At 47.1% G+C, this 14,176-nt stretch overlaps 1 protein-coding gene across 1 annotated transcript in view; it reads left to right on the forward strand.

The window, feature by feature from the left end:
* Nucleotides 1–14,176, forward strand: part of atxn7 (ataxin 7) — a 34,566-nt gene that overhangs the window by 17,269 nt on the left and 3,121 nt on the right. Inside the window, exons 6-12 of the mRNA XM_014133430.2 lie at nucleotides 9,437–9,695; nucleotides 10,343–10,623; nucleotides 10,871–10,953; nucleotides 11,105–11,373; nucleotides 11,484–11,682; nucleotides 11,898–12,019; nucleotides 13,106–14,129. Coding sequence (XP_013988905.1) covers nucleotides 9,437–9,695; nucleotides 10,343–10,623; nucleotides 10,871–10,953; nucleotides 11,105–11,373; nucleotides 11,484–11,682; nucleotides 11,898–12,019; nucleotides 13,106–14,129 — 2,237 coding nt within the window. The remainder of the gene's footprint in view (nucleotides 1–9,436; nucleotides 9,696–10,342; nucleotides 10,624–10,870; nucleotides 10,954–11,104; nucleotides 11,374–11,483; nucleotides 11,683–11,897; nucleotides 12,020–13,105; nucleotides 14,130–14,176) is intronic.

Raw genomic sequence — 14,176 nt, forward strand, 5'->3', positions numbered from 1 at the left:
TTTAGTAGCTTTAGTATGGATCCTTCAGTCTTTAGAACAAATTAGTTTGTAAAATGTCATGCAAGCAGTTTGCTTTTTAAACTTTAATTGGAATATTCACTTGATATATCTGGTATAGAGGTCGTGCCATCCAGGACCTCTATACCAGGCGGTGTCAGAGGAAGGCCTTAAAAATTGTCAGACTCCAGCCACCCTAGTCATAGACTGTTCTCTCTGCTACCGCACGGTAAACAGTACCGGAGCGCCAAGTCTAGGTCCAAGAGGCTTCTAAACAGCTTCTACCCCCAAGCCATAAGACTCCTGAACATCTAATCAAATGGCTACCCAGACTATTTGCACCCCTTTACGCTGCTGCTACTCTGTTATCTATGCGTAGTCTCTTTAATAACTCTACCTAAATGTACATATTACTTCAACTAACCAGTGCCCACACACATTGACTCTGTACCCGTACTGCTGCTGTTTAATTATTTGGTACTTTTATTTATTTTCTTCTTAAAACTACATTGTTGGCTTGTAAGTAAGCATTTCGCTGTAAGGTCTACACCTGTTGTATTCGGCACATGTGGCAAGTAAAATTTGATTTGATATCTCCAGTTTTATAGTGTAAACCTGGTAAGCCTCTGGCCTTTATTCCCTTCCTTTAGGTGTCTGAAAACGAATGGCACTTCCTTCCATTTCTACTCTGGGCTGGTCACTTAAGTCCATCTGTGTCCCAATATGCACACTAGTGTTGCGCTGTATACTGGTACCACGGTAATATCACGGTACCAAAATGTCATGATACTTAAGATACCAACATTTTTGAATACTGTATAGTACCGTTTCATATGATACTATACATTTTTTTGGGCCATACTGATCTAAAGAACCCACTGGCTGGCACATCTTATAAAATGTTTATAAATTCAGTTTGGCTTATAAATGTAATAATAAAAAATGTAAGCAACAGAAACTAGTCTCTTTATATGCACCGGTCCAATACTGTCCACTTCACTTTCATGCGCATATCATGTGTGGCAGCGCATCCCCTTCCAGCCATCACTCACCTGCACAAGGCAGTTTAAGTAGGCTTTGCAAGTTCGATGTCACCCAGCAGTGCTAGAGAGGAAAAACAGCTTGCAACTTTACAGCAAAGAAAACAACTTGTCTCTAGCTCAAATGGGGGGGAAAAAATAGTTGATAAAATTTCACACTATGCCACTGGCTGTTTTGAACTAACCCTGGGCCACTAATTATTGCTTTGATAACAATGTTGTGAAGTCATGTTACCTAGCTAGCTAGTAACCTGGTAACTTGACAGTAGTTCTCGACAAATTTGATTGGCACAGTTAGAAAGGAAAAGGGTCTGCTACTCGTGAGATGTGCTTCAAAGGTACGATTTATATAGGCCTAATGTAAGCCTAAACTATACTGAACAAAAATATAAACCCAACATGCAACAATTTAAAAGATTTTACTGAGTTCCAGTTCATATGGAAATCAGTCAATTGAAATAAATTCATTAGGCCCTAACCTATGGATTTCCCATAACTGGGAATACAGATGCACATCTGTTGGTCACAGTTGCCTAAAAAACAAATGGCATCACAATGGACCTCAGGGTCCCGTCGCAGTATTTCTGTGCATTCAAATTACCATCAATAAAATGCAATTTTGTCCGTAGTTTATGCCTGCCCATACCATAACCCCATCGCCACCATGGGGCACTGTGTTCACAAATTTCACATCAGCAAACCGCTCACCCACACGACACCATACACGTGGTCTGCGGTTGTGAGACCAGTTGGACATACTGCTAAATTCTCTAAAACGATGTTAGAGGTGGCTTATGGTAGAAATTAAATTATCAGTCAGCATGCCAATTGCACACTCCTTCAAAACATGAAGTCTGTGGCATTGTGCTGTGTGACAAAACTGCACATTTTAGTAACCTTTTATTGTCCCCAGCACAAGGTGCACCTGTGTAATGATCATGCTGTTAAATTAGCTGATGGATGGATTATCTTGGCAGAGGATAAATGCTCACTGAAAGGGATGTAAACCAATGTGTGCACAAAATTTGAGAGGACTTCGCTTTCTTTGCATATGGAACATTTCTGGGATCTTTTATTTCAGCTCATGACAATGAGACCAACACTTTACATGTTGCGTTTATATTTTTGTTCAGTGTATATCTAAAAATGCCAACATCGGCCCGATGTCTAGTTTAACACTGATGTGCAAAACCGATGTCAGAGCTGACATGCATACCTATATAACGTAGGTACATGACGTAATGGCGGCACTTTAAAATTTAGCGCTACACGTGCAACACAGCATTCCTAACCTAGCCCACAATGTCTGCTGTGTGGATCGAGCAGTCAACAAGTTGAGCGGTCATTTGAAAGAGTAAGAAAATTTCAGCGACAACTCCATGGCGAAGTCCATTAACGCCAAGATAATGGAATTTATTGCCTTGACAATCAACAGTTCTCCGTCGTGGGTGACGTTGGCTTTCACCGACTGGTTGAGCACCGGTACACACTGCCAAGTGCGCTATTTTTCAGATGTTGCCCTACCGGAGTTGCACAGTAATCGAGTCACTGCTAAAAAAACAAACATTTAAAAAACATTAAACGCACTGCTATTAGCTTCAAGACTGACATTTGGACCACTGATATCAACCCCATGAGCATGCTGAGTCTGACAGCACAGTGGATCATCGAGGATTTCGTACTGAGGAAAGTTATATTGCATGCTCAGGAATGTGCTGGTTGTCATACCGCTGCTGCCATTTCAATGGCATTTGAGAACATGTTTGAAACGTGGAAATATGAACATACTAGCTAGCTCCATTCGAACAACTGACTCGAGAAATAAGCTCATCAACTGCGCCTGCAGCAGACGTGATACCCTCCGTCACGGCATTGAAACGCCTGCTCAACAAAGCGATTCGGTGGCGTTCTCTTTACCACCATGCTCGATACTATGTACAAGGACCGCTACTTCGATGCAGACAATAAACAGGGTTTACGTGAAATGTTAGACACAGCTGGACAAGATGGAAACGGACACAGTGAGGAAGAGGCGCCACAGACAGAGCTGAAACTTCACTGCTTGACATGTATGATGAAATCCTGTAAGAGAATTAACCGACTGAACAAATGAACCCATGAAACAGCACAGCAAGTAAGTGAAAGAAATAGGTTTTGATTTTGTTTTACTAGTAATGGGGACATGCGTAATTGGCAAAAAAAACTTTTTGGCGTGTGTGTGTAAACATTATTTTACTAGGCAAGTCAGTTAAGAACAAATTCTTATTTATAATGACGCCAAACCCGGACGACACTGGGCCAATTGTGCCCCGCCCTATGGGACTCCCAATCACAGCCGGATGTGATACATCCTGGATTCGAACCAGGGACTGTAGTGACTCCTCTTGCACTGAGATTCAGTGCCTTAGAACAGTGTGTGTGTGTTAACTATTTAACTGTACTAGAATGCTTAAAAGGCCGCTAAAATTTTTATTATCGGTATTGTTTTCTTTTTGGCAAGGAAAATATAAGATATCGGTATCGGCCAAAAATGTCATATCGGTGCATCACTACTTTCTGGTGTTCTTTACATCCTGGTTGGTACCTAATGTTTTTACATTTGGGGGCAGTGTGCATGTGTTTGGTGTGTGTCTGTGTGTTAACTGAAGAGGTTTCATGCAGTGTTTTCCCCTTACTGCCACAATGACATGCAGATCATTATGCATGTATGTTCCTTCCTCCCAGGCCTTTGCAAATATGCCGTATTCTATTATACAGTCGTGGCCAAAAGTTTTGAAGGACACAAATATTAATTTCCACGAAGTCTGTTGCTTCAGTGTCTTTAGATACTGAAGTAAAATTACAAGCATTTCATAAGTCTCAAAGGCTTTTATTGACAATTACATGAAGTTGATGCAAAGAGTTAATATTTGTAGTGTTGACCCTTTTTCAAGACCTCTGCAATCCGCCCTGGCATGCTGTCTATTAACTTCTGGGCCACATCCTGACTGATGGCAGCCCATTCTTGCATAATCAATGCTTGGAGTTTGTCAGAATTTGTGGGTTTTTGTTTGTCCACACGCCTCTTGAAGATTGACCACAAGTTCTCAATGGGATTAAGGTCTGGGGAGTTTCCTGGCCATGGACCCAAAATATCGATGTTTTGTTCCCCGAGCCACTTAGTTATCACTTTTGCCTTATGGCAAGGTGCTCCATCATGCTGGAAAAGGCATTGTTCGTCACCAAACTGTTCCTGGATGGTTGGGAGAAGTTGCTCTCGGAGGATGTGTTGGTACCATTCTTTATTCACGGCTGTGTTCTTGGGCAAAATTGTGAGTGAGCCCACTCCCTTGGCTGAGAAGCAACCCCACACATGAATGGTCTCAGGATGCTTTACTGTTGGCATGACAAGGACTGATGGTAGCGCTCACCTTGTCTTCTCCGGACAAGCTTTTTTCCGGATGCTCCAAACAATCGGAAAGGGGATTCATCAGAGAAAATGACTTTAGCCCAGTCCTCAGCAGTCCAATCCCTGTACCTTTTGCAGAATATCAGTCTGTCCCTGATGTTTTTCCTGGAGAGAAGTGGCTTCTTTGCTGCCCTTCTTGACACCAGGCCATCCTCCAAAAGTCATTGCCTCACTGTGCGTGCAGATGCACTCACACCTGCCTGCTTCCATTCCTGAGCAATCTCTGTACTGGTGGTGCCCCGATCCCGCAGCTGAATCAACTTTAGGAGATGGTCCTGGCGCTTGCTGGACTTTTTTGGGCGCCCTGAAGCCTTCTTCACAACAATTGAACCGCTCTCCTTGAAGTTCTTGATGATCCTAGAAATGGTTGATTTAGGTGCAATCTTGCTGGCAGCAATATCCTTGCCTGTGAAGCCCATTTTGTGCAAAGCAATGATGACGGCACGTGTTTCCTTGCAGGTAACCATGGTTGACAGAGGAACAACTGATTCCAAGCACCACCCTCCTTTTGAAGCTTCCAGTCAGTTATTCGAACTCAATCAGCATGACAGAGTGATCTCCAGCCTTGTCCTCGTCAACACTCACACCTGTGTTAATGAGAGAATCACTGACATGTCAGCTGGTCCTTTTGTGGCAGGGCTGAAATGCAGTGGAAATGTTTTTTGGGGGATTCAGTTCATTTGCATGGCAAAGAGGGACTTTGCAATTAATTGCAATTCATCTGATCACTCTTCATAACATTCTGGAGTATATGCAAATTGCCATCATACAAAGTGAGGCAGCAGACTTTGACAATTTATATGTGTGTCATTCTCAACTTTTGGCAATGACTACAGTGTGAAGTTAAATGCAATTTGTTGTATTGAGTAGAAGTGTGAATATCAGTGACAGGTTTTAGCACATGCGCATAACATTTAGAAAACTAGAACAAGCGTCGGGGGGGCAAACGGGACATTAGGCCACCCTGAATATTTTTCCACTCTGGTATTGCAATACTACTTGGTGTCATGATGCTTGGCCTGGTATTGTATCGTTAGTAAAATGGTGTCGTGACAACACTAATGCACACATTACTTCACATATTAATAACACCATAGTGCCCTCAAAGCTCATCACTAAGCTGAGGACCCTGGGAATTAACACCTCCCTCTGCAACTGGATCCTGGACTTCCTGACGGGCCGCCCCCAGGTGGTAAGGGTAGGTAACAACACATCAGCCACGCTGATCCTCAACACGGGGGCCCCTCCTGTACTCCCTGTTCACTTATGACTGCACGACTCCACCATCATTAAATTTGCCGATGACACAACAGTGTGACAGCCTATAGGGAGGAGGTCAGAGACCTGGCTGTGTGGTGCCAGGATAACAACCTCTCCCTCAACGTGATCAAGACAAAGGAGATGATTGTGGACTACAGGAAAAGGAGGAATGAGCACGCTCCCAGTCTCAACGATGGGGCTGTAGTGGAGCAGGTTGAGAGCACCAAGTTCCTTGGTGTCCACATCACCAACAAACTATCATGTTCAAACACACCAAGACAGTCGTGAAGAGGGCCTGAAAAATCTATTTCTCCTCAGGAGACTGTAAAGGTTTGGCATGGGTCCTCAAAGTTCTACAGCTGCGCCATTGAGAGCATCCTGACTGGTTGCATCACTGCCTGGTATGGCAACTGCTCGGCCTCCGACCGCAAGGCACTACAGAGGGTAGTGCGTATGGCCCAGTACATCACTGGGGCTAAGAGTCCTGCCATCCAGGACCTCTATACCAGACGGTGTCAGAGGAAGGCCCTAAAAATTGTCAGACTCCAGCCACCCTAGTCATAGACTGTACTCCGCTACCGCATGGCAAGCGGTACCGGAGCACTTAGTCTAGGTCCAAAAAGGCTTCTTAACAGCTTCTACCCCCAAGCCATGAGACTCCTGAACATTGCCCCCCCCCCTTTAACGATGCCTACATGTACATATTTCCTCGACTAACCTGAAGGGGGCCTTCACATTGACTCTGTACCGGTACCCCTTTAAATAGCCTCGCTATTGTTATTTTACTGCTGCTCTTGAATTATTTATTTGCATTTTTTATGTTTTACTTATCTATTTTTTTACTTATTTTTCTAAACGGCAATGTTGGTTAAGGGCTTGTAAGCATTCACTGTAAGGTCTATCTATACCTGTTGTATTCAGCACATGTGACAAATAAAATTAGATTTGTTTTATGTTAGCGTGGACATTGGGATCCATACTATTTAAATTGACCAGTCAAGGCCACGGGGCTTCAGTGGAATCACTACTCTCCTTTTACAGTGCAGTGTTTTATTCAACATTTCCTTTGGGACAGAAACAAACAGCTAAGCCTGTAATATTTCATCACTGATTGTTGCTGGTTATGCAGTGATCAGGATTGGCCACAAGAGGGAGACAGGTGTCATTGGTGACACTCATTGGTCATGTGGCAAGAGTCACAACAATCATGGACTAATAGCAAATGTGAATAGAGTAGCAAATACAGAAGTTTGTACTTTCCACATACATTGAGGTTAGCTTAGTGCTGGTGTGGTTGCACCTGACTACTTCAGTGTAGTTGATTAACAGGACTTCCACCTTCAATGTTGTGCAATAACATTGATTCAGATGGGTCACACGCTGGTACCACAGACTGCCTGTCAGTCTCATCTGCATAATCTCACTGATTTGATAGGCTCGGCATTATGAAGTTCCATAGTAGGCCTGTTCATTCATTGGTTTTCCAGTGTACCGTGTGTTAATGCAGGACTCAACAGTTCCTATCTGAAGCCGACTGAACTTGTCTGGTCAGTGAAACACTAGTGAACTTCTATTAAAATAATGAGCTCATCTCTGCAAGGTACCACAGAGGGACCCTCCCTTTTCTGCCCTGGATGTAGTCTGTGTAGTTGTACATGACTTTCACTCCATGAAGCCACAGTGTTGCTGCTGGTAGGAAGGCCATTAGCTGAGGGAGTCTGCTGAAGGCCAATGCACTGTGATTCTCCCATCTAGACTGTCTCACCTCATTCTCCTGTATTGCTTGAAGCCCATCCATATGCTGTTTGAACAGTGGAGCCCCTGGGTATAGTACAGGGAGCAGCTAGCCTGGTGCTGTGGGCAGGAGTGACACACTGGAGTTTAAACAGGCACTAGGCAGGCAGCTCCGCTCCTCTTTTATTCATTCATTTATTAATCCGGTCGCTGAACAAAGATCCTCTCCTCACAGCTAAATGCTAGTACTCAGCAGTGACTGACTGTGAGACTACAGATCTGGGATCAGCACAAGCAGAGCTATAGTATGTTCTGAGGAGAGCAGGCCTGCACAGGACCATGTAAATCATTTTGATTGGCCCTAGCTGCTTTGTGTAGCCTACACTGAGTGCTGTAGACCTATGCTGTGGCCCACTTTCCAAAATGTACCCCAGCAAGCCTGTCTCCTCTGTAGCCAGGGATTCCCCGGCCCTCTAGAGAGACTACTGTTATTTGCCAGTGTGAGAATAGACTGTAATGCTGCTCCTCTCCTCGGTCTCTGTTTTCCTGTTCTATTGGTCTGCCAGGACCTCTCTCGCTGGCTGGCTGGCTCTCAGCATTTGGCAGGCGTTGTGGGAACGTCATGCTGGGGAAGCCTGCTCGCGCTTGAGTGTGGGTTATGCAGCGACGTCTGCCTTGGACTGAGTGGCAGCTATGGGTTGGGGGAGGTTGGCGAGAGGCTGTTGGGTGCTATCCTGTTAGCAGGAAGGCAGTGGGTCATGGGTAGGAGGGTGGAAGAGGTGTGAAGCTCCAGCTTGGCACAGAGAGGGGCTTTGTCACAGCAGAGGGAGAAGAAGGGCCTGGGCCTGGAGGTGTTGCTCTGTTAGCTAGCTGGGGTGGTGTGGGGCTGGGAGTGGCAGCTGTGCGTTCTGCCCTGCTCTACTGCTGCTCTCCCACTGAGACAGCCTCGGCATGCAGCCCAGACCTGCATGGGCTTAGCAGAAGGTTAGTTGGAGTTTCGTTTTAACTCGCCACGCCACCACGAGCCAGCCAGGCAGACTATTTCCCACTAATCCTGCTCTGATCTGCTCTCTTTATCTATTGCTCTCATCCTCTCGCTCCATTCTCTTGTTATCTGCCCTCTCATTCACTGATTGTCTGTTTCTGTCTTTATGTCTGTAGGCTTATGTATCCTTCTTTCTGACACACTTTTCTCCATGGATAGAAGATGAAACATGTTTGTTGTGCTGCTCTACTGGTTGGGAGGAGGTAGTGCAGTCTGTCTTATCTGGCTGTAAAATGGTCAGATTAACCCTCTCATGACTGGAACGGCCTTCAGCTGCTTCGGCCTGAAGAGCTATACCTCTCGCATTCTCTCACATGCTTTCTTCCTCTCTTGCTGTATAGCTTTCATTTTCTCTTACTGTCTGTTTTACTTTCAAGTTCTCGTGTAGTGTGCTTGTTCAGATTGTGTTAGTTTGTGGAGTGAGTGCTCGATAACATTAGAAATAAGTGTTTAGGCTAAATACTGCAATGCGGATTTTCCCTTTTGTCCAGTTAAGCAGCTCTTTTTCCTCCTAGTTAAATTTTTTTTCTTCTGGTGTCAGTATTTTCTTGTATCAGTTATTTTAAGCCTAACCGTTCCATTCTGTTTCAGACAGGAAATCACGCTCCTGACCAGTATTTTTATTTCAGGTGAATTGGCCTGGATCAGCAAGGCTTTCCAGTCTTTGTTTTTAAAACTACCCATTTTTGACTTTGTGTTTAGTACATTATTACCCACTTATACTAGTGTTTATTCACACATTGATTCCATGCACATTTATTGCAAAAATGTACCTGTCCAAAGGCCTGTTTCAAGAAAAAAATGGAACACTAGTTACTACCTTCTGATTTATGTGCCTGTGTCGATGCTTGTTGGTCATGTCTCTGTGTGGACTGTAGTTCATCCCTAACCTGCTTTTCCACTGACCCCTAGAGAGAAGACACAGCTCGGCCAGCAAGCCCCCCTCCACCTCGGCCCCCTCGTCAGCCTTCTCCCTGTCTGCTCTGTCTCGGAGCAGGGGCAGTGGGGCTGGTCCCGGGGCCGGGGGGGTCAGTGGAGGGGCCATGGGCCGCTCCTCCAGTGGGACCAGCGCCTCGTCCAACTCCAAAATCCTCAAACCAGCCAAAGAGAAGCTGCCAGGCATCCAGCAGAGACCTCACTTACCTCTCTTCAGGGAGCTCAATGACAAAATGTAAGCCATGCCTAACCTAGCTGCTGAACCATTAGCTTTTATTCTTTTTTAAGTTCATTTTTATTTAACTAGGCAGTCCGTTAGGGACACATTCTTATTTACAATGACAGCCTACCCCGGCCAAACCCGGACGACACTGGGCCAATTGTGCGCCGCCCTATGGGACTCTCAATCACGGCCGGATGTGATACAGCCTGGATTCGAACCAGGGACTGTAGTGACACCTCTTGCACTGAGATGCAGTGCCTTAGATAGCTGCGCCACTCGGGAGCCCTTGTTGAACCCAAGAAAAACGTGTTGTCATGTTGAACTTCATCCCCCCACCTCTGATAGCCCTGCTTTATGTTTACTTCTCTCACTTCAAGTCCTCCCCTCCCTGCTCCTCAGAAGTCTAGCTCTGACACATCTCCCCGTGCTACCCTCCATTTGAATGAGCCCCTTAAAGAGTGTTAAAAAGAGATCCTTTATCAAACTCCAATTGCAACCACTCAAAACATGTTGGCTTTCTACTTGGGGATTTAAACACACTTCAAACTCTACCTAAACCTGTTCTGTTGAAATGAAATGATTTCTCTGAGATCTTTGATTTGCTGCTATAGATAAACTCCCGCCATCCCTCACTCCATCTGTCCATCTCTCTCTTCCAGCCTGACCCCTGCGGTCAAAGTGGAGAAGATGCGTCTGAAGGTGGATGTGTGGGCCAAGCTGGTGCAGGCTCCCTTGGCCGCCACGGCGTCGTCCTCCAGCAGCACTGTGAGCTCCTCATCACCCCTGAAGCCAGGCCTTAACTGTCCCTCCATACCAAAGGCTCCCTTGCTGGCCCCTGGCCAGATCCCCAACGGCAAGGGCCACATCTCCCTCTCTGCCCTGGACAAGAAGCAGGACAACAGCTCCAGTAACAGACAACACCTCCACAAGAGACTGTCAGGTGAGAGGAGATGATAAGGAATTGTCTGTAATATGGTTTGGTGCAATAGATTTAGAAAATCAGTAATTTATCCAAGCACTGACATGTCATAGCCAAACAGTAAAACCTTTTATCCCAGAAATGCCACTAACTGAATACTGTTTTTCTGCTATCGCTCTCTCTTCCTTTTCTTGTTCTCGCTCTCTCTTTCTCGCTCTCTTTCTTGCTCTCTCTTTCTCGCTCTCTTTCTTGTTCTCTCTTCCATCAGAACGAGAGTTTAATCCAGATATCCACTGTGGGGTCCTGGATATGACAGCTCGGAAGCCATGCACACGATCCCTAACATGCAAGGTACCAAGCCCTCTCTTCTGCCCCCCTTCTCTCTGTTCTGTGTGGTTAGGAAATATTCCTTGTCACATTTCCTAGGTCTTTAAGCAGCCTCCAGACTCTGAGTGCCGCTCATCCTGACCTAACATACCCTTTGGCCTTCTCCCTCCCTCAGACACATTCCCTAAGCCAGCGGAGGGCAGTGCTGGGCCGGAGGAAGCGCTTTGACACACTGTTAACTGAGCACAAGAGCAAAGCCCGGGAACGGGAGCTGCAGCACACCCACCCCCAGCAGATCCCCCCTCTCAGGGACCCCCACCCCTCCCCCTCCCGGCTCGCCCCCCACCACGACCCCCACCAGGTCGCTCAAGGCAACAGAGCCGCCGACGCCACCAAGCCTTTGGTGCTCGGCAAACCCAAACCTCAAAATCCTGGTCTTCCACGGTGAGTCACTCCATGTACTCTTCCTGGGTACCCAACATCCAACAACTACTTTTTGCAATGTGGTACAGCCAGTACCTGCATCCCTAAATCACTGTTTCCTCTGCTCTCAGACTGAACAGCAGTATCTCTCACGGAGGTGGCGGTATCCTGGGAGACCCCTCGTTGGTCCACGAGTCGCCCCACCACTCTACGCCCGCCCCCGACGGGGTCTCCTGCCTGTCCAGTGATGAGGGGGAGAACGAGGAAAGGGAGGAAGGCACAGACAAACTGGACTGTCACTATTCAGGTTACCAACCACGGCCGGCAGCTGTAAGTCACTTTATATTTAACTCTTACAGGAATATGCTCTACATTTATTTAGCCCTTAAATTCACACCACAGCAACAATGAAACAAAAGCATAGCCAGATGCATGAAAAATCAGTCTTCAACCTGTTTTTAATGGCTCTATAAACAGTACCAACCTCCATTGAGTGGCAGCTTTTACCGTCCAGTTTGTTAACTGTTTCCCTCCCTGCTGCTCAGTACTGCACCTTTGGAAGTCGACTATTTGGGAGTAGCTGCTACTCGTTTGACCGGCGCTGGGATCGAATGCGATGTGCTCTTACTGCCATGATGGACAAGCACGTCAACACTCAGATGTGGAAGTAAGTCTGTACATTCATTAGACCAGCGTTCCATAATACCTACCTAATCCACAAACCTATTGCAAAGTCACTGAGGCAGGGAGCAATAGTGTTGCCGGTGTCGTGGAAATATTCTGTCAATATTTCTCAAATACCGGAGCCTGTGAGTTCAATTAGACTTTATTACAAAGTAATAAAAGCCGAGCTGGTTCATGAACCACTTTGTAATAAAGTCTAATTGAACTCACAGGCTCCGGTATTTGAGAAATATTGACAGAATATTTCCACGACACCGGGTGGTGAAGGGAGATCTAGTGCTGTATGGGACACCATTAGGCTATTTATCTCCGGTTCTGGAGGGCCGGAACACTTCTGGTTTTCATACTCTCCTAATTAGGGACACCAGAGGGGTATACCACAAAGCAGGATCAATGAGTTGGCCTGCTAATTTTGATGAACATCCATAAATAACTATTGATTTTCTGGTTAATTAAGAAAGCTAAACTTAGATATTTGTTTTTGGTTGTTGAGTCAATGAGACCATGCCCATTTCAAGCTCAACTTTTATTTGTTTCAAAGATATTTCAGAACATTTAGGCAAGTTAGCTGACATTGATCCTGCTTTGTATTATACCCCATGTCTCTCCAGGACGGTCCTGTGCTGACTCCTCTCTGTGTGTAAAGCAGTTCTCATGTCTCTCCAGGACGGTCCTGTGCTGACTCCTCTCTGTGTGTAAAGCAGTTCTCATGTCTCTCCAGGACGGTCCTGTGCCGACTCCTCTCGTGTGTAAAGCAGTTCCCATGTCTCTCCAGGACGGTCCTGTGCCGACTCCTCTCTGTGTAAAGCAGTTCCCATGTCTCTCCAGGACGGTCCTGTGCCGACTCCTCTCTGTGTGTAAAGCAGTTCTCATGTCTCTCCAGGACGGTCCTGTGCTGACTCCTCTCTGTGTGTAAAGCAGTTCCCATGTCTCTCCAGGACTGTCCTGTGCCGACTCCTCTCTGTGTAAAGCAGTTCCAGTTTCTATCCAGGACGGTCTTGTGCTGACTCCTCTCCTATGTGTAAATGTTACTGATGGGAATGCACATTGTGGTCTGTTTGTGTTATAGGAAAATCCCTTTGGCCTTGGAGAACTCCTCCCCTGCGCCGGCCCACAGGACAAGCACAAACTCCCTGTCCTCATCCCACGGTAGCACCCCTGCCTCAGGCTTCCTCAGCCCCTCCTCTGCGCCCCCTCCGCCCCCCTACACCCAGTCCTACGACAGCAAGTCTGTGCTCTCGTACGGGACCACCTTAAACGCTCGTGCCTCCCAGGGCACGGCTGACCACCCTGCCTACAGCGCAGCACAGGCCAGACAAGTGTCTTCGTCGCCCCAGATGCCTTCAGCCCACTCCTCGGTCACCACTCTGGCTTCAGGACGACCGCTCAAGTCCAGATCCAGTGGCAAGTCCTTCAGACCCCGGGAGTCTTCCTCCACAGCCGCCATAACCAACTCCACCAGCGGGGGCAGCACTAGCCTCAGCTCGGGGAAGAAGAAGAAGAACAGCTCCCTCCTCACATCGTCTCATGCTACCACCTACTCCTCAGAGTCCTCTTCCAACCCCACCTCTTCCTCCTCTTTCTCCTTCAAGAAGAACTGCACGGTAAACAGTGGCAGCTCAGGGAGCACATCCCACCACGCCCCACTAGTCCCCTCATCTCACAGCGGTGTCCACAGTGTGGGACTTAACTGTGGCCCCAATGCCAGGACCAACTCCCTCAGTCTGAAGGCAGAGCCCTCGGGGCCAGCGGGGGTGTCGGGGCCCGGGGTCAGAGGACCCCCCTCGGGCAGCCCGGCCGAGTCCATCAAAAGGATGAGTGTTGTGATGAACAGCAGTGACTCCACCCTCTCCCTGGGGCCTTTTGTCCACCAGGCCTCAGAGCACCACAGCAGGTTCAGCCATGCCCACACTGATGGCCGCCTGGAGGGGAAGAAACGCAAGGGCTCCCCCGCTGCCAGCTCCGTCAACAGTGGAGGTGGACCAGGCAGGCCCAAAGTGGCCAAGTCTCCAGCAATCAACAACATCCACGGCAAACATGGACGCACAATCCCAGGAGGCCCAGGGCTCCCCAACAACTCCCTCATCCATCAGGTGGGTTGGACCCCCACAGCCTCTCACACTGGCTGCTAATGCGTCCT

This window comes from Salmo salar, chromosome ssa12 (assembly GCF_905237065.1).
Source record: "Salmo salar chromosome ssa12, Ssal_v3.1, whole genome shotgun sequence".
Lineage (NCBI taxonomy): Eukaryota > Metazoa > Chordata > Actinopteri > Salmoniformes > Salmonidae > Salmo > Salmo salar.